The following is a 23794-nucleotide window of genomic DNA, read 5'->3' as shown; positions in this document are numbered from 1 at the left end:
GCTTCGTGGATCAAGTTATAGATAGATCGCATCTTACTACGCCAAAAATAAGTCTAAAAGCGGTATAATGTGGAAATGGGCCTGCTTTTGCGACAACTTGGCCCCATTAGACTTAAGTCCAATTAACCCTAAACTTGACTAAGACATCCATATTGTGTTATAGGCCCATGTAATTGGGTTTCGGCCCATTGACTTAGGGGCCTTTTGGCCTATTATATTTTGTCCATGGGCACAAAACACATCGGCCCAATCGGACTTTACGCCTAAAAACTTGACCAGGCCTGCTACATTGTTTCAAGGCCCATGTAATTGGATTTCAGCCCATTGACATTAGGGCCTTTTGGCCTGTTATATTCAGCTGGTGCGCCAAAAACACTGGCCCAATTGGACTAAAGGCCCAAAATTTTGGCCAGGCCTGCTATATTGTTTCAAGGCCAATGTAATTGGGTTAAGGCCCATTGACATTAGGGCATTGGGCCTGTTATATTGATCCCGTGGGCCAAAAGACATCGGCCCAATTGGACTGAAGGCCCAAAAACTTGAACAGGCCTGCTACGTAGATTCAAGGCCCATTGACATTAGGCCTTTGGGCCAGGTATATTGAGTCCGTGGGCCCAAAAGAAGCGGCCCAATTGAACTTAAGGCCCAAAAACTTGAACAGGCCTGCTATATTGTTTCAAGGCCCATTGACTTTAGGCCTTTGGGGCAGGTATATTGAGTCCGTGGGCCCAATTGGATTGAACGACATTAGGGCTTTTGACTAGTTATATTGAGCACTTGGGCCCAAAAGACATCGGCCCAATTGGACTTAAGGCCCAAAAAACTTGACCAGGCCGTCTATATTGTTTAACAGGCCCATGTGATTGGGTTTAGATAAAAAATGTAACGTGGGCCCAATACGAAAGTTTTTCCTGCTACCCTCTAACAATTTACAGAGGCCCATTCCAATTATTTGTGTGGCCTACTAATTTTGGATCGTTCAGAAAGGCCCTTCTAATGAAAAATTAGGATTTTGTGCTTGTTTTATGATCCGTCGATTCAATTATAATATTGCGAAATCCGTGAGAGTACAATAAATTGCTCAACTAATAAAGAATAAGCAAAATGAAACGTCTCAAGTAAACACAATAGATAGTCCTAAGGAAACATAAATCAGAAAACAATGACATGTAAAATGCAATTAATTACTCAACTAAGTAAATTTAATGATGCAAATTGGACTTTGCCACAACCTACCAACCTCAAGTCATGATGGGAAAATTATTCAGAAATTAAACAAAGGTTGGCGGCAAGTTAATATAACTTCCATGTTCTAATTACTGAATTTAATTGTCTTCCCCTAAAAGTATCTTTGTTTATCATATTCCCTATGTGTTGACGCCCTAGCAATTTCTTTTTATTGTCTTTCTAAAAGCAAATGATATTTTCTACAAAACCAAAAATCCCTGAAGCCGAATCTCATAACAAATTGTCAAAGCATGAAAATGAAAATAAAAAACAAAAAGAAGAAAATGTGTATACGGCATTTAAATACATAAATAAAACATTTTGAGGATGCGAACAGCCATATACTGAAAACCAGCTTCAGAAGACACCCGGGTACGTATGTTATATCACTGATACGTTACCAAACTTATGCATATGTCATGTGCATCATTGATCCAACACAGGCATTAAAACCTGAAAACACCAGTGGGTAGGTAAGTTTCTGGCAAATGGGGGAGTGAGATTAGGAGTGTAGTAATAGTCTGTCACTGGCAATAAAGTTTACTTCTCCACTTACTAACAGCCATATGCTAGCAATTTCTCAACAAGGATGCATTGTCAGCTATATAATACTATTTATCGTAATATTTGTTAATTTTCGCCAGCTAGATACATCTAAGAGTTTCTGGCTAGAAGTCCTAAAGAACATGAGTGTGGTAATAAAATAACTCGATTGATACCACATACTCATTCTAATTTGGGAGTTTCATAACAGAGTATCAAGCAGAGAAAGAACTTACTATGAAATTTCTCTTTGTTAGAATAGGTAGTTCAAAATGACCTTAAGTTGATGTTCTGCTTTCTGGGACCATCAATTTCCTTCTCAAAAGCGCCTTCAAAAGCAACCATTAATAGATATTTGCACAATATCACAAACAAAAGGATTGAAGCTCATATATACATAACTAGTCAAGCAGGAACAGGTCAAAATTAAGGGTTAAAAACGCATGATCTGCATCTTTAAAATCAGAATTGTCACACAAAACAGACTAACAAAACTAAGAAAAAGTACAAGTAATTGAACTGACTAACAAAATTAAGAAAAAGCACGTCCATTACCTTCTCAATCAAATACAAATAGCTCGTCCAGCTGCTCATCTGTCCATTGTGGGAGTGAACTTCTCGAGTTTAGTGGCTGCCTCTGCTTTGCATCATTCATGTTCTCATTTTCTTCATTAATGTGAACCTCATTGGCAGTGCTTCTCTGAACACCATCAAAAAAATTGCCTTTGCTCACCTGATGGACATTCTCGGGCTGCTCAGCCTCCAAAACACTTCTGTCGCTGCCATTGGTGCCCTGTCCAGCTGCTGATTCAGTTTCATGCACTATGTTCCGCCTCACCTGCAATGGCCCCTTCCCTACAACAACATTTATGTTTCTGCCACTTCCTTTGCTGCAGCTGCTGCTTTCAGGTGCAACAATTCCTTCCTCGATTTGTTCATCATTACATGCACTACCTTTCACACCAGTGTTTTGTCTTAAACTATTCATAATTTGTTCAGCTACTCCAATTGACTGAGAGAAAGGCTTCTGTGGCATCAATAACGGGTGAGTGCCTTCTGTTACACAAAAGGGATTAAGAGATTCTACTGGATAAGTCTAGTCAAACATTTACCATTGAAAAAACATTACATGCCAACACTTGAATCAGAAGCACAAACCAAAGAATTCGGGCCTAGTGAAAAAGGTAAGATAACACGAAACAGAAAGTTGGCTGCCTACCAACACCATGAGCAACATGTTTGTCTGTTGGTACAGCATCATTTTGCATTAGTGGACTGTGGCTGTCTCTTGAGATAACCTGTAACATAGCATATCAGGAATTCTAGCACAGGCAACAAAGGAGTTTTAATAGGGGCCATTCATATGTATAGACTTATGAGTTATGAGCTTGAATAGTAAAAGCAGTCTCGTGCACCATAGCTCAGTCTAAACTAAATCCCGATGTGCGTCCAATGAATTCTGCAAAATATTTACGACCTTTTTTTTTCCCTTCTATACCATAGTCTGTTGCTCAAATTAAAAGAATAGTATGGCCGAGATAAATGTCATTGGATGAAGCTATAGACCAGCTTGCGAAATGATAGGACCTCTAATTTCAGCGCATGCAAAATGCAATATGAGCCTTGTTTTAAAATCCTCCCTCTGAAAATACTTTTCTTGCACATTGAACTTTCAGAAATATGTGAAAATACTAATACTACAACGACCCATACCTTCTCTCTAATTTGTCACACAAAAGAACTATCAAACAAAACAAAAAAGATCAGATGAAACCATGCTCGATCCCTAAATGCTGAGAGATATGTTTGGAGGGTTAATAGTGGGAAAATGTAAATATAAGAAACCAAGGGAACACATACCTTGACCAGATTGGCAAGTGTTATATTGAGATAATATGTAGAACGTGAAGGGGAGAAGACTGCAACCTGTTAAAGAAAGCCTCAGTCAGAATACCTTAGCGACAGCAGAAAGTATATTTCAGAAATACATTAAGTTCTTCAAGCATGTGAAGCTTCCACTTGAAACTGTTTATTAGGGGGACAAAGGAACAACAATATAGTTCAGATTAAACAAAAATTTAGACACATACATGGTTCTCCAAACAGAAAAAGTACAAATACATAAAGTGCAGTGGATAAAACCTCTTGTAATATCAAAACTGCTCCAATAGTAATGTCCTTTCTGAACTCTCCCTCAGTGAGGACTTGACGATGAATGCTAGCATCAATTGTGCCCGTAGGATCCTAAAATTGAACATGAACGCACTCAATTTTTACTTCATATGCACATAATCCCTTCATTTGCAATCTAAATTATATTCACCTTTAGAGTCGCCATCATATCACCAAGTCCATTGGGAGCACAAGATTTGACAATTGCAACAACCTGATCACACACAATATATAACTTAAAACAGTACATAGAACTGTGGAATGGGACCTTGTAGTGTTTCCCCTCTTTCTCCGTAACCAAACAGCTCTAGAGAGAATTTAGGTTTTTAAATCCATGACAATTAGTACCTGAGGAACCTTATACATGTTCAAGCCGTTCTTAATCGAACTCAAAGGCATCCCAATCGCAACGCCGTCACTATCCACCATACCTAATCACCAAGAACGAAGAAATGAAACACGATACAACAGATCGAAAACTGAAAACTCGGATTAAATAAAAACATGCGAGAAACCTTTGCGACGTATGAAATCCACTGTACAAAGCCATGGATCGCGGGAGAAATCTTCATCGTAGCCACTGCCGTCCTTAACAGCTCTCCGAATATACTCCTGAGTCGGGATCGGTTCCCCTTCCGAGAGATCCAACGATTCAGTTTCTTCTAGGATTCTCTTGCGCTGCATCGCTGATTGCACAGCGCCTGCAGGGCCCGGGATGACCCTTGGGAAGGGAGGCGGAGCCGGCTGAGTATGGAACTGACGAAGAGTATTAGGAGATTGAGAAGGTATGGACTGAGAGGAGTGAGAGAGGAGAGAGCAGCGTCGCAGACCTGTCGAGTTAGTGGTGGTTTCGAGGGATTGAACGGTGGATTTGGCGGAGGAGGCGCGACGGAGGGAAGGGAGGTCCGAGTCGTCGAGGTCAAGGGCTTCTTGCGAAGGCTCCTCCATCCTTGATTTGTTGCGCAGAATTGGCCAATTGTGTTTCAAGCGCGGGAAATGTGATCTTATGTATTTTTGACAGGGCGGGCTGGGCGTCAAGTTTCCCTGATCGCATGTTATGGGCCCAATCTGTTATCCTATTAAGCCCGTAAACCCAAGCTCTGTTACTCGAACTCTGGAAGTGCAAGTGCAAAAAAAAATGCCGACCCGATCCATTTTTTTCATGTTAGTTTTTAAAAATGATTTAAAGGATTTTTTAAAAAAAATAATAATGAAATAACTATGCAAGAGATGATCCACGTTTGTAGAATAAGAAAAGGTGGTGTTGCATGATTCCTGCTCCCTTTATTAGCCAAACAAATAGAGCAATTATAGTCCATCAATCAACTTTGACTAAGAAGAAACAAGACAAGCGTTGAGGACTCGACAATTTTGAACCACATATGTCTATTTTCAAGGCTCATCCCTTTACTTGTCCATCGTTTTCTACAAACCCTTGTTCTTATTATACCCATTATTAATCTATTGGCTAAAAAAACCACGTAAAAATGGATTGATGTTTTCTTTTAGTGCCTTGCTCACACTCAATTCAATTAGTGAAAACTAAACTTAGATCCTCCAATCAAAAGGTTTCCTTCTCGACTCATTTAATCTCATAGAGAGCAGACCCCAGCCACTTGTTCTCTTTTAGGCTCTCCTTTATGTGATTTGGCCTTTTTACAATTCAGGCGAAAGCGTCTTTCACGCCGCCGTATATGACGCAAGTAAAACCACCACAATCAATCCACACGTCCACCACAAACTATTCTCGTCCAGTAGTTCCTCCTCCGACTGACAACCCGATCTCCCGGTCAGCTCCTTTACGTAACACTTCAACCACCACCACTTTCACACTCGTTTTCCGTCTAAAATTTAAAAACAATCACAAAAAATAAATTAAAAAGTTAAAAGCCAATGAATCTCCTGCTAACGCTTTTTTTTTTTTTTTTTTTTCTGTTACTTTTCTGGAGAAATCTAAATAATCTAGGTGGCTGGGACCGGGCAGTTAGCTTTACCTGGTACTGAATACCGATAGCATCTGTTTCATTTTACTATTTTTAAAATTGTTTAGAATTGGTAGAGGGAGAAAGGTGGGTTGGGTGGTTAGTCTATAAAAGCAAAGCAGGCGGGCCAAGAAATGGTGGACTCGCCGTTAACGTCGGGAGGAGGTCGGTCGCCGGCTTCTTCAACGTCGTCGCTGATGGACAACCTTCTTGGCCTGCTTCGAATCCGCGTCCAACGGGGCGTTAATCTTGCCGTTCGCGACGTCCGTAGTAGCGATCCTTACATCGTCGTCCATATGGGCAAACAGGTCCTCTCTCTCTCCCCCTCGATTTTCCTTTCTCATTTCCATACGCTCTGTATTCGATGGTCCTGAATCATGTTTGTCCTGGAATTGTCTGTGCTTCTTAGTAGCTTATTTATTATGTTTGAGATTTATGCGATTTTGTTCAGGCAATTTCTCCTTTTTCTGAGTTTCGACAATCATTGATCATAAATTTGTTGAACATTGACTAATAGTTAGGTTCCTATGGAGTTGATTTATTGATGTAGAGTTGCAAACTTCACATATAGTTTCCTTAGATACCCCTTATAACGAACACTTTGTTCTCAATCAATTCATATGTGATTGGTCAATTGATCAACAATCATATGATTGATTATTCGCTTGAAAACAAGTAAGTATTTGTACACATGAATGTATACCCGCTCATTAATCATATTTGTGTAAAATGACTCTGAAATTCTAGGAGCCTCTTGTGCGTAAACATCAAAGATCCAAACCATAAGAATAGAATCTTCACAATTTGGTAGGAATCCAATATCAAGCCCCTTCATTAATACGAAACTGGACTCCATTAATTTATTTATCTTCAAAGGTTAAGTTCTTGTTATGTTCATTGTTTTGTAACAGTTGTACATTTATGCTCATACCATAAATAGTAACCCAAATCCACACCTTCTGTTTCTGCTTATGATGCCACTCCTGGTGCCTATTGAAAGTGGAAACAAGGATGGTAACTGTCAATGCATAAAAATTTTGACTACTGGGCCAATACTCACTAGCCTCTGGTCGCACTGCAATCTGACCACCTAAAAGGAAGAAAACGCATGTTATAATATCATATTTGCTTGTAATATAGTTTCTCAATCTTTCTTTTTTTCCTATGATTACTATATATTCGCTGTAGTAATAAGTACTTATGTTGGGCCTATTTCATTTATGCAAATGTTTGGTGCAGAAACTGAAGACTCGCGTAATAAAGAAGGATGTTAATCCGGAGTGGAATGAAGATTTAACTCTTTCTATTACAGACCCTAATCATCCAGTCAAGCTGGTAAGAATTTTGTTTATTGCCACAAGAAAATACAAAATCCTACTATATGAAGAATGTCTAGATATCTGGTGATCGTGCAAATGGCCTATCGCTTTTGCATTAGTCTAGCATAAAAGGTTCTATACTTTCAAGCTGCCTGAAGTTTTGTTAAATTGGTTTAATGGATTTACCTTGTAAACATAACATAATTGCAGACCCAATATCTCCACTTCTGATCTTCTATGATTATCTCCCATCCGGAAATTTTGAGAAATGTCTGTCAAGCTTCTTTATCAGTTTTCTCGAGGGATATGTGGACCTATGAAAGGAAATATCATGATGTTTTGACTTGTAGCATATCTGAATTTTCATCTATGTTCACTTGTTAAAGCTCTTTTTTTTTCTTGTCAGCTTATTGCAAAAATTGTGTTGAAACCTGTAATTTTTGGTGATATGCATGCATGACCTTTTTTTTTTTTTGCCAATTTTGATGTTTCATCTGTTCCCGTTGAAAAATGAATGCCCTGTTCCATCTCACCATGTGAAAAGTAACATTTTAGAGTACTGAAGGTATTCAATAGCTTCAACGTACTACGATATGCTTGTGAAAAAGAACTTAAAATTTATGTAGGAAATATCCTTTTCCAAGGAAAATGTCCTAAACATTTGAAACTGATTCCAATATAATGGCATGTATGGCAAAGTGACATTTCACTCTCTAAATAATAGGAGACTATCCTCATCCTCCCATACCTCTCTCTCACATCCGACACGCAAACACAGACACAGGAATTTCATTTGTTTTTATTGTTTTCTTAGTGTTGGTGTGTTTATGGTTGATTCTCTTTTTCCAGACTGTGTATGACCATGACACATTTAGCAAAGATGACAAAATGGGAGATGCAGAGATTGATATCAAACCATATGTAGAGGCCTTAAAGATAAATCCTAAATGCCTCCCAAGTGGCACCGTACTCGCCAGAGTTCAACCATGCAGACAAAACTGCCTGGCTGAAGAGAGCTGCATCAGATATTCCGATGGCAAGGTTGTCCAAGATCTTTGCCTTAGACTAAGGAATGTGGAATGTGGTGAAGTGGAGGTCGAACTGCAATGGATTGACCTTCCAGGTTCCAAAGGTTTATGAAGCAAATGAAGGTTTATTTTACCTGCTTTGTTATCCATAGTGAACATGGTGGTTTCAGTTGCCCACCACCTTGTGCTGAGAACTTTGTGGTGGGTTTGTTTGTTTATAGGTTTGCTTTAAGATTGTCCCTATTTTCCTATTGGATGAGGTTTGTAGCTCATTATGTAGGATTGGAGATTTTTCTATGTCGTTGTAATCATGAAGGTTTCTGCTATGTACAACATATATTTCTGTCTAAAAGTACATCAGCAGAACAAAACATGGTGAACTGTATAAAGAAATAAGTGCATTTTTCTTTGTATAATATTATTGAGAATCATAAGTTGCGGTGGTGCCTCTGTATTGTTGAAGAAGGAAACTTGTGTGTGATTTTTTGTTTATCACGCATGCTACTATTTTTCCCAAAAAGTAATGGATGCGTGTAAAGGCTTTCTCGGACCAAATGGAGATTAGCCCTCGAATGTAAAGGCAGAAGGCAACTTGGCTGCAAGACCCTCCCGTTGAGCATGGACAAAAGTCAACCTCCGATCTCCGTGATCCGACGATGCTGAGTGAAAGGGTTGTCACTCAACCGATAAAACTTACTCTAGGCATAACAGGCTGATATACCCCAAGAGCTTACATGCACGGGAAGGCTTTTACTTGTTAATATGTCACCAATTCAGTAATATAGGTGAAGTGACTTGGTGTTTGCCATCTGTCCATGTAACTTGACCAAACTCGGTCCGAATGACTCCAACTGGCACGGCTTCACTTGCTAGAATTCGAAGCACGTAGCTTTGCCTCTCGTAGATTTTGCTGAACACCAACTTTGGAGGATCAACGGTGATCGTGACTGCCTCAGGGTCTCTTATGGTCGCTGTATAAGCAGCTGGACCATCAGAAACATGCGTCACTGTTCTTCTAACAAAAACCTCTGTCCTTGACGATCCTGGTGCGCCAAAAACAACAGAAACCGCAGGGTAATTCAGGTCCCATGGTTTGAGATTCTGGGCCCGACTACAATTCACTGGCCTTCGAGTGATTGATGTTATTTGTATAGAAGATAAATTGGATGCACAGACAAAATCCAAGTAGTCATCCACCGCAATATCGTACACCAAACCAGGATCATTGGCTCTTTCAGGGTCCACGTGTCCAGCTCCAGTGGACAGCGGATCGGTAGCTTTGTAGCTCAGATTGTCAACCAAAGGATGTCCGTCTTGATCAAGACCGTAAGCGGTGGTCATTAGAGCTGATTTGATCATAGCGGGAGACCAATTCGGGTGGGCCCCTTTGAGTAATACTGCAATACCTGACACGTGTGGGCATGCCATTGACGTACCAGATACTATGGAAAATTCCGTGCGTCTAGGATCAAGTGGCAACTTTGTCGGTGAAATCTCATCAGGCCAAGCACCTAAGATCTCGACACCTGGAGCTATGACATCTGGCTTCATCACGTACATTGACACAGAACTGGGCCCACGAGATGAAAAATCAGCAACCATAGGCGCTGGCTTTACACCTATTTGGGTCCCACGAAAAACCATGGTCCCACGTAGAATACGAGAAGAATTCTCGTACATGTAGCGTAGCAAAGCCTCCTGGGCTTGGGTGTTTGTGACGAACAATCCAGGGGTTAGGAACGCATAATCCGGTGAACCTCCAAGAACCACGATTCCGGCGCCGCCGGCGCGCTTGACCTCCATCTCCTTTTCGCCGACAGAATTTCCGCCGCCGCTACACACAACAATTTTGCCGCGCACGAGATCCTCGATTAAGGAATCCACGAAGCAATTACTCACTGACTTTGTAGCATCTCGAGCATGAATCACTGGCAATTTAGTAACCGAAACGTTGCCGTCGTAGAGTGAAGATCCCGCGACTACAGTACCATCATCGAACACTAGGTCACTGGGAAAACTTCTATCGATCGTACTAGCACCAATGGTGATGATCCATGGCGCTACATTTTGCACGGATTCGGGTCCGGGACCCGAATTTCCAGCGGAAGCGGAAACCACAATGCCTCTCTCCATAGCACTAAATGCTCCTATGGTAACCGCGTATTGATCACCGGGACCAGAATCAGAACCAAACGACATCGAGATGACGTCGACGCCGTCCTCAACCGCCTTATCGAAACCTGCGAGAACATCGGAGCTATAGCATCCGTGGGGCCAACAAACTTTGTAGACGGCAATTCTCGCATTTGGTGCCATCCCAGCCGCATCCCCCTTCGCGAAACTGAGAAACGACGCGTTCTTGATGGACCGTCCGGCGGCAATGGAAGAAGTGTGGGTCCCATGAGAATCCAAATCCCTTGCTGATTTTATAGTGTTGTTGAACATGGGGAGGCTAGCGAAGTAGCCGAAAGTGAAGTATCTCGCCCCAATCAGCTTTTTGTTACACAAATTTACAGGAAATCTCTCGCCTTCTTCACACACTCCTCTCCATCGAGAAGGAATTGGCCCGAGACCTTCATCACTGAAACTTGGTCTTTCAGGCCAAATGCCACTGTCAAACATTCCAATTATGACATTTGATCCATAATCAGATGCTTGAAGAAGAATATTGGGTGCACCTGTGGTCGTTGTGAGTCCAAGAAACAGAGGCGATCGTGTTGTGTGAAGTTGGTAAACGGTGTCAGGGAAGATTCCAAGAACTTCTGGACTTTGTTCAAGTTTCTGGACTTGTTGTGGGGTTAATCTTGCTGAAAAGCCATGGAAAACTGACTTGTAAACATAGAGAAAGTCAGTGGGTTTAGCTTGTTTGATGAGGCTGGTAGTGTACCATTCTCCAACACTAGAGAACTCCTCTGGCTTCAAATCATTCTGTACATGGACAATGTAAGTTTGGGTGTTAGTGGCACTGACTGATAAGCAATTGGAGAGAAAAATAACGCAAATAATTGGCCAAATTAGACCCAACTTGAAATACATTGGTGAAGGAAGAGAATTGTTTATGAGAAGATTGATGTTGAGGGCTTTTTGTAGAAGAATGAATGTTACACCATGCTTGCTAAGCGCTAGCTAATATGATGTAATTAATTAGAGTCAAATGACTACATCATGCTTGCTAGCAAAAATGGACTACTTCATGCTTGCTAGCTAATATGGTCTATTTAGAGCAAGACGCCACAACCGCTTTGATTGAGATGGCATGCAAGTATATATATATCGGACAAGTCTATAATACCGTGGAATTTGTTATAGAATGAGTTGGATATGTACGTTTTTCAGACATATTAGTGCACTTGCTTACATATGTAAGTTTTCTCTCTCACTTTTTAGCAAGTGGCAACATCGTTTAATGAGTTGGTTTCTAGTTGATGGACAGATGACACACAATGGGTTTCTGTTAGACTTTTGTCAGCAAATTTTGGGTAAAAGTTAGACCAGGAGCGTATCCCGGCATAATGGACGGGAGGAAAGGTGGGCCATCAAAAGGCGGACTGGACCGCCCGACCCAACCCAAGATTCAATTACGAATTTTTTAACCACAACTTAAATATACGTATACGCTATTGCTATTGGGGATAGAGAGCTTTAACAAAACTAGAAAGTTGAGTCATGTAAGAGTACTTCTTGAATACAACTGTGTGTATTCTTAGAAAAGCTTAAATTTCATCAGCTTCAATAAACTCCATCTCATGCATCCCTTCACCACTATACCGATGCAAGAAGGCTTTCCTTCTAAACATGGCAGTAAATTGCTCACTCACTCTCCTAAACATGTCTTGTATGGAGGTCGAATTCCCGATAAACGTTGAAGCCATGGAGAGTCCTTTTGGTGGAATGTCACAAACACTTGACTTCACAGTTCACATTAATTGTTTGGAATCCACTCAACAAAGTATTATGAGTTCTTGTTCTGAACATTTATGATCTGATCATCCACTTCTTTAGTGCTCATTTTGCCTCTAAACATAGTTGATGCCGTAAGATATCAGCCGTGGCGAGGATCCGCAGCATACATCATGTTCTTAGCATCCCACATTTGTTGTGTCAGTTCAAGGACAGTGAGTGCTCTGTACTGCTCTGAACCTCTAGATGTGAGACCTTCAAAGCCCACCATGAAGAAGTGGACTCTAAGGAAAGGAATTAAATTCACGGCGAGCTTCCGGAGGTCGGAATTCAGACCTTGCAAGCAGTCACAATTTTCAGCTTCTTTTCTCACAACATCAAGGACAGAGTCGATGAGCTAAGCACCCCCCACTATATTGGCCCTTGGCCCAATTGTTTCCAGCCCAGCCAGATTGCCCAAACATAAAGTTATCGGGCCTGGAAATCTGTCCATATGGGCCGGCCAGGATACTGTTCATGGTACCGGGCTCAAGGTCCATGAGAACGGTCCGGGGCACATATATGCCCCCATCGGCCTCATTGTAGTAGACATTCACTCTCTCCAGTTGCAAATCTGAGGTTCCGTCATTCCGGTGTATCGGCCGGTCGGATCGATTCCATGTTCATCGCAAACAACGTTGCATAACTTTGATCCAATTTGATTCCCACATTGACCTCCTTGAATGTGAAGAATCTCACGTATTTTTGGTCTAATTGAAAGGGCAAAATGGGAATAGTCTAGTGCAGTGTAGAAGCACGCACTAAGGTCAGCTTTTTTCAAAATAAATCCTTAATTTTTGACTGTTTCAATCAAATAATTAATATTTTAACTTCACAACAACATGAAATGATAAAACAACATATAATATGATAAAGAAAAATGGGTATTATTCTCTTAAAAAAGAAAAGAGAGGAATGAAATAAACTAATAAATATTATAAAATGAGGGGGAAAAAATATATTATAGGAATTTATTAATTAGCATGAAATTATTTTATTAGGCCAACGCTTAATATGTCACATGTACTATAATTTACCATTTTAATAAACATGAGAGTGAATTATATATATATATATATATATATGAGTGTGAACTTATTATATAAAGAAATACTAACTAATCTGAATTGACCTGGGAACTTGGAGTAGAACAGTTGATCATAGAAAAGATATTCACTTTCATGAAAAGTGTTTTTAGGATATGATTGTGTTTGCAGGCATCTATGCCCATACCACTCATAGGTCCCACACTCAATCCCACATATCAATCTTGTTTTACCACAATAATCATCACTAAATTATGCACTTAAATAGACCTTGAAAAGTGAAAACTACTACTAGTCTCTTACCCAAAATAGATAACAAAAATAAGGCCTTCGAACCAAACAACACTACTTTTTTTTTTTTAACCAATAATTTTTCAACTCAACAGGTCACTTGGGCTTGTTCTAAATTTGGATTGTCAATTTAATCCGTTTCACATTGATGACAAATAAAATTAGGTCAAAATATGTGTAGGGAGAACAAGATCGAAGCCGACAAAAGAGAGTATTTGTATCCGTATCTCTTAGCCGATTTTCTGTTTACTTATTCAAATTCACAATTGATATGAGAGTGGAATTTTGATTTATCACTGAAAATTTTGAGATTGAAAGAGAGAGGCAAAAGAAGATGCCAAACTAGACAGACAGTAAATTGGGGTAAGCACATAAAAAGGGTAACGTTACTATCAAACACATATATATACAACAAATAAATTCGACAGCCAATGCATTCATTCGGATCACTGTATGTATACATACAACGTATGAGACCAAGATGGGTGCGGTTGTGAATTCTGAAAGAAAGAAGAAAAGAAAAGTCCGTACGCAGAGGGAGGGAGGAGACAAAGAAAAAGGCAAGAGGAGATCGAGGGGCAGTTCGGATATAGAATAAGTATGAAAAGCACAAGTCAATTGAGGGAGGAGACACAATAAATGAGAGAATGATAACACTCATCATCGTCAAGTCGTTTTTCATTGTCTACTCCCAATGATCCCCCAATCCCTCCAGAATTCCACGCTTCTCTCTCTCCCTCCTTTATCTTTCTACCTTTGTCTTCTCTGTTCTCTCAATACCCTATTCGCCCTAGTCAGCCTCACTGTTCTCTCTCTCTCTCTGAAAGCCTAAACAAATACCCACAAAAAATTTCAACTTCTTTTAGCATCAATACATACCATATATAAACCATAGCTACTCTCTTTGTTACAAAAGGTGGGGGATTTTCAACTTTTCTTAAAATTTCACCTCTTCATTTCTTCTTCTTTCGTACACCCATTGCACATTAGTGCTTCAAGAGATGTGGACGATGGGTTACAACGACAATGCTCATGAGTTCATTACACCAGATTCTTATGGGAGAAAATTTAGGCCACTTATTCCAAGGCCAGTCATGCCCTCTACAAACAACAACTCCCCTACCCATATCAACGGCACAGATTTTAATTTTGCACACAATCATCATCTGGGTATGCATCTATTTTCCTTCTTTTATTTGTTTTGTATGATTAGATTTGTGTAATGTTGAGATTTAACAACGTGGGTTTTGTTGTGTTGTTCTTGGTGTAGCAACAATGGGTGATCAAAGCAAGAGACTAGAGTTCAATGCACAACAAGTTGTTGTGAGCTCAAGATGGAATCCAACACCAGAGCAGTTGAGAACTCTTGAGGATTTGTATCGGCGAGGGACTCGAACTCCATCTGCGGACCAAATCCAACACATCACTGCAGAGCTTAGGAGGTATGGGAAAATTGAAGGGAAGAATGTGTTCTATTGGTTTCAGAATCACAAAGCCAGAGAGAGACAGAAGCGACGCCGTCAAACAGAATCTAGTCCTGGAGAACAAGCACAACGTGACATTGAAGCCTTGGAAACCAGATATTCTGGTAAATAGTCATCACTACATGTATAGTCTAGAAGGCGTTTGATGAAATGCATTTTGTTAATTTTACTCTTTTTTTGTTTTGTTTGAGATGGGTTTGCTTTTCTATTATTTTCTATTGATTTTTTTGTTTTTGTGCTGTGTTTTTTAGATGAAAAAGTTGAATTATTTTTGTTTTTCTTTTTGTCTGAAGGGGGAAATAGGACAAATCATGAAGTTGAACAGATCAAGAACTGGACACCTTCTACAGACTGCAGTACACTACCAGAGGTCCATTTTTCTCTCTCTCTCTATCTCTCTCTCTATTAACATTTCTCTATAAAAAAATTTTAAAAAAAAAATTCCACATTCATGTCCTTTTTCAACTTAAAAAGACCATGACAAAGAAATTAAGCCTTATAATATGCATATCATAACAAAAAAAATAAAAGGTTCATTAAGAGAAAAAGAAGATCATGAAAAAGTTTTATTGGGAAGATATCAACAAAAGCTATGTTTGTTGGGAAATGAAAATCAAGGGTCTAAAAGCTGCATTCCTTCCTTTCTGTCGGGGCTGCTGTTATGAAACTTGATGGGGGTCCTTCGAGTCTTGTGCTAGCTTATTTTATATGTGTGTGTGTATATCAGTGATTTAGCATGTTAGGTGAGGATTAGGGAGCTCCGCAATTAGTTTCAAATTGTAGAGTCTATAATTGAAATCCAATGGATTGAGAGATGTGTCATATCACACCATATTTTTGTTTTTTTCATTTTTAAAATTTGTATGATTTTTTCTTCACTATTGGATATGAATTGTAGAGTCTAGGGAATTGCGGAGCCCCCAAATCCGTTAAGCCATTGACAATGCTAACTCTTAGCATAAGCGGGTTGATAATATGGGAGGGATTTGGGAGCTATGCAATTCCTTAGAGTCTACAATTCATATCCAATGGTGAAGAAAAAATCATACAAATTTTAAAAATGAAAAAATAAAAATGTGGTATGATGTGGCACATCTCTCAATCCATTGGATTTTAATTGTAAAGTCTACAATTTGAAACTGATTGTGGAGCCCCCTAATCCATATGGGAGATGAACTCTTTCTCAGTTTAGTGTATACTAATATCATTTTGCGTTATCTCTTGAATTGGGTCTTGGCCCAAGACTCAAATGTTCCATGGAGCTTGTGGGATATTTCATGTGATCTGAGATTTATCAATTAGTTGTTGGGTAGATTCTATACTACAATGTTAGGCCATTGATTTGAGCACCCATGCATTTTTATTCTTTTCTGAAGGGGCACCATCAAACAATTGTGATACCTAGCTAGTACAACGTTGATTGAATTACATGCACTATTTTGGTTCATGTGTTGGCATGGTATTGTTCATTATTTCAGCAGTCCATTTCAATACAAAGGGCAGCAAAAGCAACGACAACAATAGCAGAATCATGTATAGCTGTAGATCGCCATGGTGTTTGGATCCCATTTGACGGTGAGGATCAATTACAGCAGCAGAGGAGGAACTTCATTAATATGGAGAGGAATGCCACGTGGCAGATGATGCAGTTGTCTTGTAGTACTAATCACCTCATAGAGGCTAGTAGCACTGCCAACCCTACTCCTCCTCCTGCTAGTGCTAACACTGCCGTGTCAGCGGTAATAGCTCCAGCAATATTAAGCAGAATGGACCGAAAGTATAGCTTGTTTAAGTCTCATGATAAATCAAACATCTTTAAGGCTGACTATGACTTGAACAGCAGAAGAACCGCCTGCGATGAAGAAGATCATGAAAATGGATTTGGGGAGTCCCAAACCCTTGAATTGTTTCCACTTCAAAGCAGCAATAACAGAGACAGCATGACTAGTAAAGAGAAAGAGTCAACTCATGAGGAGCTAACCATGAATGCAAATTTGACATCTTACCAGTTTTTTGAGTTTCTCCCACTGAAGAACTAGAGAAAACCTTGGGGTCAAGTCACTTTTGTTTGCTATGTATGTAGGGATGATGGGAAATGTGCTATAGATTTTGTTGGAAATTGGGACTGGTGATGTTAACATTTCATGGAAGGGGGTTTGCCCTAAATTGCATTTGGACCATGTTGGTTGAATATTCAATGAAGAAACTATATTAAATAGAATGCTATACAGTCACAGTGGGGGGTTATTAATGTTGTTTGACATGGACATGTATATGGACAGGTCTTGTTTGAGTAACTTGATCTTGATGTGTGTATGTATACATGCATATATATATATATATATGAATATGTAATGGATTTAAGAGAGTTTTGGTTCTTCCGATGAAGAGATTAGAGATTTTGATGGTAAAGTGGGAGAGATGTGAAAGGCTGATGTTGAACTTACTCTAAATTTGGGTTACAGATTTATTTTATTCTGTTTTACATATTTAGAATGTTACATGGTATGTTTGTGTCCTATATTCTAAGAATTTAATTGATTGTAGGAACCGATGAAGTGTTTTTTCTCGTTGGTTGTGTGACAAAGAAGTAACACTGAAACATAAAATCTTGTAGATAAAAAAAAATTGTGATGAGATGGTAAGAATGCCTGCAAAGAACAACGGGCAATGGTTCGTTTGGTGATTGATTGGATTAGGTATATGTGTGTCAAATGTTCGATTCTAATGAGATGCAAATTTCTCAATGGTATTTAAAAAAAAAGAATATCGACAAAGATAACTCAACAGACGATACATTAAATACAAAAATGTATCCACAAAACTGGATTGTTATCGTTCATATATAAAAATTTGTATGTTTATAACAATAAGAGGAAAAAAAAAAGATGGAATTTTGAGGATCGTTTATACTTTTTTTTCTAGGTGAGAATGTGAGATGATATAAGTTGTACGTTGAATTTGTAAAAACCCTAATACTTTATTAACAGAAACGTTGGTTGCTGCGGCCAGCAGGGACAAATTACAAATCCAAAACCCCAAGTCGCATATGACTGCTTGGGTTGTTGATGTGTCTATATATGTTATATGTATATATAGTACTGATACCTATAGCTATTGGCTATAGATAATATATACAAATTAATCTAACAACACATCATTCATGATATGATAGGTTCAATTACCAAAGTATCGTGGATTTCCTCCATACACACTTCATACTTCATACATAGAGAGAGAGAGAGAGTAATGTATTATGTATTTATTTAGTGTCTCGTCCTCTCCTTTTTCTGTGTATATCGCCTGCACCAGCTAAGCCTGATGGCCCTGATCAATATATAATTATATATATATATATGTATGTATGTATGTATTTATATACTCAGAGAAGAGAGAGAGAGAAGTGTTAATTTTGTCTCTCTTTCCGTCTTTCGTGCATTGCATGTTTTTCCTTTTCGGTCATAGTCATACCTTGAAAACTGGGATGATACGTAGCCTCTCCCTCTCTCTAACCAAATCAACACCAGAATCTTTATTATATTTAAGGAGAAGTTTTTAAATGACCCCTGTATTTTAATGAAAGGATCATTTTGGCCCTTTAACTTTATTTTGGATCAATTTAGCCCCTTAACTTTCAATAATGTAGTCTGTTAGCCCCTGAACTCATTCTCCATCAATTTTTACTGATGTGACAGGTGTTTTCCGTTACTTATATGACACGTGAGTTTCAGACTTGTTGTCACATAAGTTAAATAGACGAAAATTGTAACGGAATACAATTTTGAAAGTTCAGGGGCCAAATTGATCCTAAATGAAGTTCAAGTGCCAAAATGATCCATTCACAAAAGTTCAAGTGCTATGCCAATACTTATCCCTTATACCTAATTAACATTTTTTAAAGAAACTAATAACTTGGTCAACATTTATGTGAGAGCAATCTGACAGATAAGAGTGTTTTTTTTTTAAATCTAAGCTATCACATATATAAATGGAGATGGACGAACATAATTTCATATGAATCATGCATTATTTTACATAGACCATGTGTGTTCATCTCAATATTTGGGATAGTTAGGACAAAAAATATTGAAATCTTTAGTATTTTTGTTTAACATGTAACTTACATATCCAACACATGTCCTCTTCAACGAGTTTATTGTTCAAAAAATCAAAAATCTGATGGATTGTACATATTGAAATAATTTTCAACTTAATTCTCAAATTTGAACATTTGAAATTCAATAAATGAATTTGAACTTGTCAACTCTTACTTGCCCTTGAGAAAACATTAATATTGATTATTAATTATCAAAAAAATTAAATTTCAAGTAAAATCATCGTGAAAATAGTCATGGACATTTTATTAAGGCCACAATACTCTTTTTTTTGTCAATATTATTGCACATTTTAATCAATCAAGAAAGCAAAAAAAAAAAAAAAAGCCAGATTTTCAAATAGTGTGGCGTCACATTACCATGCAAAAGTAATTCTGCCGACAATTTGAAAGTTGCTTTGAATTTTCCATCTTCACTGGAACAGGCTAGAATTTCTCTGTCCTTGCTGTATCAAAGCTTTGGCATCATATATGTATATGTGAGTACACCAAAAAGATTGAGATGTTGGAGAGACGATATGCACAAAACAAGATGCCATTTTTATGGTATTGTGTGTACGCAAACCTGACCAATATCGATACGCGTATTGGTCCCCCATCTCATGCATATATCATATATGGACGTAAAACTTTACTACTGCTATTCCAATCAATTTCATTGTGTGTGTGTGTGTGTATACACAGGTATATACAAAGACCCTTTAGATTATAAGAGTTGAAGAATAAGACAAGATATATATGTAACAAACGGAATGAGGAATTAATGTGAGAGAGAGAGAGAGAGAGAGAGAGAGAATTGATGAGCGAGTACTGAGTGAGCCATAACGAGCTGGGCGCAGGCTCTGCTCTGCTCTGCAAGAAGTTGACAACACCTAAGAGTGTTAGACATGTGTGGACAGGCAACTTCTCTATCTCATATATATATATATATATATATATATATATATATATATATATATATATATATATATTTTTTATGCCAAATAAATACAAACATCTATAATTAATGCTCACCATTCATGTGATCTCACTATCCCAATAATATTTATCATAAGCTCATCATGTCATGTTATTCACAGATTGGGGCCAACAGTATACAACCATTCCAGTTTTTCATGCATTTTTGCTTTCATCCATTTAGGTTTTTTTATTCAATATAAAATACATCATTAGATTTAAAATCATCGCCACCTATCATTTATTAAATTTTAAGAACTTTTTAAAAAAATAATAATATCAAAAAGTAAAGGAAATGAAGGACCGCTCTTCTACCCCAATCCCTCCCTCCCGGGAACTAGAAAGGTATTTCCTATGCTAGGCCTTATTATGAGTAACTTACTGCCTTAGTTAATTGGCCCAATATCGAACCACATGGACATGTTTTCCAAGGTTTTGAAAACCGGACCGGACCGGCCGGTCGAACCGGTCTGACCGGTGACCGGACCTTAGTCCGGTCCGGTTTGCTTCATGAAAACCGGGCATTTTTAGAACCGGCGTTTTTATAGAGAACCGGCCGGTTCCGGTTTGAACCGTATGACCCGGTCGATTCACATGAACCGGCCGGTTCTCTTATCAGCATAAATGACGTCGTTTTACTGCTTAAGAGACTGCTTCTAAGCTTCAAAAAGACGTCGTTTTTAGTTTTCTTTTGATGAAAACCCTAGCGACAAACTCATTCACTCACAAAGTCGACTCAAATTCTCAGTCTCTCTCCATCACCAGCAGGTCCACCGTTGACGTCCACCTCCTTGGTTCCACACCGGAGCACCACCAGCAACCAGTCGAGCACCGCCGCACCAGCAGTCAGGCCAGCGAGCACAGCACCAGCAGCCAAACACGTGATTTGTTTAATCGTTTGCGGTCTGTCTATACTCTATACCAGAGGTATGTTAGGAAACACGGGATTTGATTTCCTATAAATATCCAGGTTAACTTTGAATGGCCTATGAGTCTATAGGACATCGTACATTGATTAATTTTCTTGTTTATTGTCCGAAAGGAACAATTTTTCTAAAAACTGTTGATGCTTCTGATGTTGTTAAAGATGCCAAAGCTCTGTTTTTGTTATTTGATGAAGTTGTTGAATGGGTTGGGCATACAAATATTGTTCATATGGTTACAGACAATGGATCCAATTATGTTGCAGCTGGGAAGATGATTAGTGATAAATATACCAATATTGAGTGGTCTCCTTGTGCATGCCATTGTTTAAATTTGATTTTGAAAGATTTTGATAAAATGGCGTTTGTGAGTCAACTTGCATCTCGTGCATCGAAGATAACTGTGTTTATATACAATCATATATATTTGTTATCTTGGTTGAGGAAAAGAGTGGGTTGGAAAGAGATTATTCGTCCAGCTGCGACTCGCTTTGCTACTACCTTTATAGCATTGGATAGTCTCCATGAGCATCTGCATGATCTACAAGCATTAGTGACTAGCAAGGATTTTGTTGATTCTAGATATGCAAAAGATAAGAAAGCAAAAGTTGTTGTTGCCACCATTCTTGATAATAAGTTTTGGAATGATGTTTTTGTTGTGGTGCAAATTGTTAATCCTATTATACGCTTGTTGCGTATTGCTGATTCTGATGAAAGGCCTGCTATTGGGTATATCTATGATGGGATTAATAGAGCAGAAATATGCATTCAGAAGATGTTTAGGATGAAAACAAGATTGCATAAGCCTTATACAGATATTATCAGGGAACGTTGGGATTGTCAGTTGAGAAAAAATGTTCATGCTGCTGCTTACTGGTTGAATCCAGCTTTCCAATATGATAGTGACAACTTTTGTAGTAATCCTGAGGTTATGCGAGGTCTTCTTGATGTTATAGAGAACAATTTTCCAGAGAATATGCAGTCAAAGGTTGTAGATGAAACGAGATTGTTTCGTGATCGTTTAGAGAGTTTCGGGCGAGCACTTGCTTACACTACATGTAAGAGTACACAACCAGGTACTATTAAACAATATAAATATTGTGGTTTGCAACTACTTAATTATCATTTCTCTCATATTTTCTCTTATGTGTTTTAGATGAATGGTGGAGGACTTTTGGTCATAGTGCTCCAAACCTGCAAAAGCTTGCTATTCGAATTCTTGGACAACTTCATCTTCGGGGTGTGAGCGAAATTGGAACACAACAAAAGAAGGAATAGGCTGGAGCATCAAAGACTTAATGATCTTGTATATGTGCAATATAATTTGCGTCTAAAAAACAGGTAATACTTCAAAGTTGCAATTTTGAAAAACTCATGCTTATATTTTATTTTTAATTTATTGCTTTAATGAATACATGTTTGTAGGGACAAATATAAAAAAAGGTCTTATGATCCTGTTGATTATGAATGCATTGATAAGACTGAATTTTGGATTGTTGAGGATGAGGAGGATAATACTTTTATGGACTATGATGATTTAGAGAGAATGCTTTATGACAATATAGAAGATCTAACAATTGATACAAGCGACCAACATTTACGAAGTGGTATGAGCATTAAACATCAAAATTATATTTTTACTTCATTATTTATTAGTTATTACATTTATGAGAGCGTGATTTGTTACTATGATTTTTTTAGATGACAATGTCATTGTTGATCGTGAGGAAAATGAGGACATTGACTTTACATCGTTTGATGTTGGTGAAAACGAGCAACTCAATATTGGCGATACAAGTGACAATGATGATGCTAGGGCTACAACTTGATTTGGATATGATGTTGGTCACTAGATTGTGAATTGTTGTACTACTTTTGGTTGTGGAATTGCACTACTTCGTTTTTGGATTGTACTACTTTTTTGAACTTGAACTTGTTTTTGGATTTATACTATTGTGGTGAACTTGAACTTGAACTTGATTTGTAGTTTTGTACTACTTAAGATCTTATTATTTGTTATGTTAAGAGTTAAGACTTAAGACTAGAGGACTTATGAATGATTGTAAATTTTTCAATTAATGCATGTTATTGATGTATGTTCATATTATTTTGAGTGTTATTAAATGTATAATTTGTTTAACTAATATTATTTATATTAAATAAATATATATTTAATGAATATTACTATTGAACCGGTTTGAACCCGGTTCAAACCCCGGTTGGACCATTAAACCTTGAACCGAACAACTTTTCGGTTCGATGACCGGTCCGGTTTTAAAAACCTTGATGTTTTCTCGATTTGGTTTTATAAAAGTTAATGGGCCTCCGTCCATCGTCCATTTAGCTCCTTTGCAAGGCCTTAGTAAGTTTGTGTGAATTAGTTATGGGCCTTTTCTAGGATACCCTTAATAAGAAAACGATTCCTCCAAGTAGAAATGAAAAGGAAGTGACTGGCATGTGCATACCAATCCTATTATGTTCCCTTACTTTTGTACCCGTAAAAGTGTACATGAGGAGGTTCATGATAGCTTTGAAGAAAATTCAAGAAAAGCAACTCCATAATGTCAATGTTTTTTATACCAATTATTCCAAATGTAAATGTTGAGATTAACTTATATGATCCATGTGAAATTGTAAACCCTGCATAATCCCTATAAAATTTTGTATATTTATCTCAGTATTTGAGATAGTTAGAATAAAAAATATTGAGATTCATAATATTAAACATAAATTTTAATTTTTTCTGAAAAAGCATTTGATTTGAATATT

General features: G+C 38.2%; 5 protein-coding genes, 1 long non-coding RNA gene and 1 pseudogene across 10 annotated transcripts; 4 read left to right on the top strand and 3 right to left on the bottom strand.

Annotated features, from left to right (window-relative positions):
* Positions 1–1584: 1584 nt before the first annotated feature.
* Positions 1585–4922, bottom strand: LOC120016214 (homologous recombination OB-fold protein). 5 transcript variants are annotated; one of them, XR_005471929.1, is made up of 10 exons: positions 4458–4922; positions 4291–4373; positions 4094–4156; positions 3913–4014; positions 3631–3696; positions 2990–3068; positions 2504–2826; positions 2326–2407; positions 2007–2099; positions 1585–1680 (listed from the first exon to the last, which is right to left on the bottom strand). XR_005471929.1 is itself a non-coding variant. In XM_038868873.1 (9 exons), the coding sequence occupies exons 1-8, from the start codon at positions 4888–4890 to the stop codon at positions 2330–2332; spliced, it is 1227 nt and encodes a 408-aa protein (XP_038724801.1). In that variant the 5' UTR covers positions 4891–4922; the 3' UTR covers positions 2102–2224; positions 2326–2329. The 5 variants fall into 5 exon arrangements, 2 of the variants coding, with proteins under 2 accessions (XP_038724801.1, XP_038724800.1); XR_005471927.1 differs by having other exon boundaries at positions 2326–2826; XR_005471928.1 differs by having other exon boundaries at positions 2326–2823.
* A 1069-nt stretch (positions 4923–5991) lies between these two features.
* On the top strand, positions 5992–8699 carry LOC120016797 (protein C2-DOMAIN ABA-RELATED 4-like). Its single transcript, XM_038869717.1, has 3 exons — positions 5992–6232; positions 7164–7259; positions 8093–8699. The coding sequence occupies exons 1-3, from the start codon at positions 6059–6061 to the stop codon at positions 8381–8383; spliced, it is 561 nt and encodes a 186-aa protein (XP_038725645.1). The 5' UTR covers positions 5992–6058; the 3' UTR covers positions 8384–8699.
* Positions 8700–9036: 337 nt separating this feature from the next.
* On the bottom strand, positions 9037–11307 carry LOC120016702 (subtilisin-like protease SBT1.5). Its single transcript, XM_038869605.1, has one exon. The coding sequence runs from the start codon at positions 11305–11307 to the stop codon at positions 9037–9039; it is 2271 nt and encodes a 756-aa protein (XP_038725533.1).
* Positions 11308–11984: 677 nt separating this feature from the next.
* On the bottom strand, positions 11985–14229 carry LOC120016701 (annotated as a pseudogene).
* On the top strand, positions 14146–17070 carry LOC120016700 (WUSCHEL-related homeobox 1-like). Its single transcript, XM_038869604.1, has 4 exons — positions 14146–14717; positions 14818–15135; positions 15325–15401; positions 16510–17070. Exons 1-4 carry the CDS (start codon positions 14549–14551, stop codon positions 17068–17070), a joined length of 1125 nt encoding a protein of 374 aa, XP_038725532.1. The 5' UTR covers positions 14146–14548.
* A 631-nt stretch (positions 17071–17701) lies between these two features.
* On the top strand, positions 17702–22271 carry LOC120016699. Its single transcript, XM_038869603.1, has 4 exons — positions 17702–17730; positions 20851–21029; positions 21145–22013; positions 22182–22271. The coding sequence occupies exons 1-4, from the start codon at positions 17702–17704 to the stop codon at positions 22269–22271; spliced, it is 1167 nt and encodes a 388-aa protein (XP_038725531.1).
* Positions 22272–22282: 11 nt separating this feature from the next.
* On the top strand, positions 22283–23121 carry LOC120016209. Its single transcript, XR_005471918.1, has 3 exons — positions 22283–22366; positions 22451–22632; positions 22727–23121. It is a non-coding gene; the product is annotated as an uncharacterized LOC120016209 (long non-coding RNA).
* Positions 23122–23794: the final 673 nt, after the last annotated feature.

Source organism: Tripterygium wilfordii, chromosome 15, assembly GCF_013401445.1.
Source record: "Tripterygium wilfordii isolate XIE 37 chromosome 15, ASM1340144v1, whole genome shotgun sequence".
Classification (NCBI taxonomy): domain Eukaryota; kingdom Viridiplantae; phylum Streptophyta; class Magnoliopsida; order Celastrales; family Celastraceae; genus Tripterygium; species Tripterygium wilfordii.
The sequence above is the reverse complement of the archived record's forward strand: the minus strand, read 5'-3'. Positions and strand labels throughout refer to the sequence as shown.

What these genes read in the sequence shown, in the direction of transcription:
- LOC120016214 (XM_038868872.1), bottom strand. Translation starts at nt 4,890, where the DNA reads ATGGAGGAGCCTTCGCAAGAAGCCCTTGACCTCGACGACTCGGACCTC. An exon ending in CAGTTTTGATATTACAAGAG is followed by an intron (nt 3,697 to 3,912) that starts GTTTTATCCACT and finishes TTTCTTTAACAG; the next exon opens with GTTGCAGTCTTCTCCCCTTC. An exon ending in ACATGTTGCTCATGGTGTTG is followed by an intron (nt 2,827 to 2,989) that starts GTAGGCAGCCAA and finishes TTTGTGTAACAG; the next exon opens with AAGGCACTCACCCGTTATTG.
- LOC120016797 (XM_038869717.1), top strand. Translation starts at nt 6,059, where the DNA reads ATGGTGGACTCGCCGTTAACGTCGGGAGGAGGTCGGTCGCCGGCTTCT. An exon ending in TCGTCCATATGGGCAAACAG is followed by an intron (nt 6,233 to 7,163) that starts GTCCTCTCTCTC and finishes TGTTTGGTGCAG; the next exon opens with AAACTGAAGACTCGCGTAAT. An exon ending in CTAATCATCCAGTCAAGCTG is followed by an intron (nt 7,260 to 8,092) that starts GTAAGAATTTTG and finishes CTCTTTTTCCAG; the next exon opens with ACTGTGTATGACCATGACAC.
- LOC120016702 (XM_038869605.1), bottom strand. Translation starts at nt 11,307, where the DNA reads ATGTATTTCAAGTTGGGTCTAATTTGGCCAATTATTTGCGTTATTTTT.
- LOC120016700 (XM_038869604.1), top strand. Translation starts at nt 14,549, where the DNA reads ATGTGGACGATGGGTTACAACGACAATGCTCATGAGTTCATTACACCA. An exon ending in TGCACACAATCATCATCTGG is followed by an intron (nt 14,718 to 14,817) that starts GTATGCATCTAT and finishes TTCTTGGTGTAG; the next exon opens with CAACAATGGGTGATCAAAGC. An exon ending in CTTGGAAACCAGATATTCTG is followed by an intron (nt 15,136 to 15,324) that starts GTAAATAGTCAT and finishes TTTTGTCTGAAG; the next exon opens with GGGGAAATAGGACAAATCAT.
- LOC120016699 (XM_038869603.1), top strand. Translation starts at nt 17,702, where the DNA reads ATGGTTCGTTTGGTGATTGATTGGATTAG. An exon ending in TTGGTGATTGATTGGATTAG is followed by an intron (nt 17,731 to 20,850) that starts GTATATGTGTGT and finishes TCAAATTCTCAG; the next exon opens with TCTCTCTCCATCACCAGCAG. An exon ending in CAGAGAATATGCAGTCAAAG is followed by an intron (nt 22,014 to 22,181) that starts GTTGTAGATGAA and finishes TATGTGTTTTAG; the next exon opens with ATGAATGGTGGAGGACTTTT.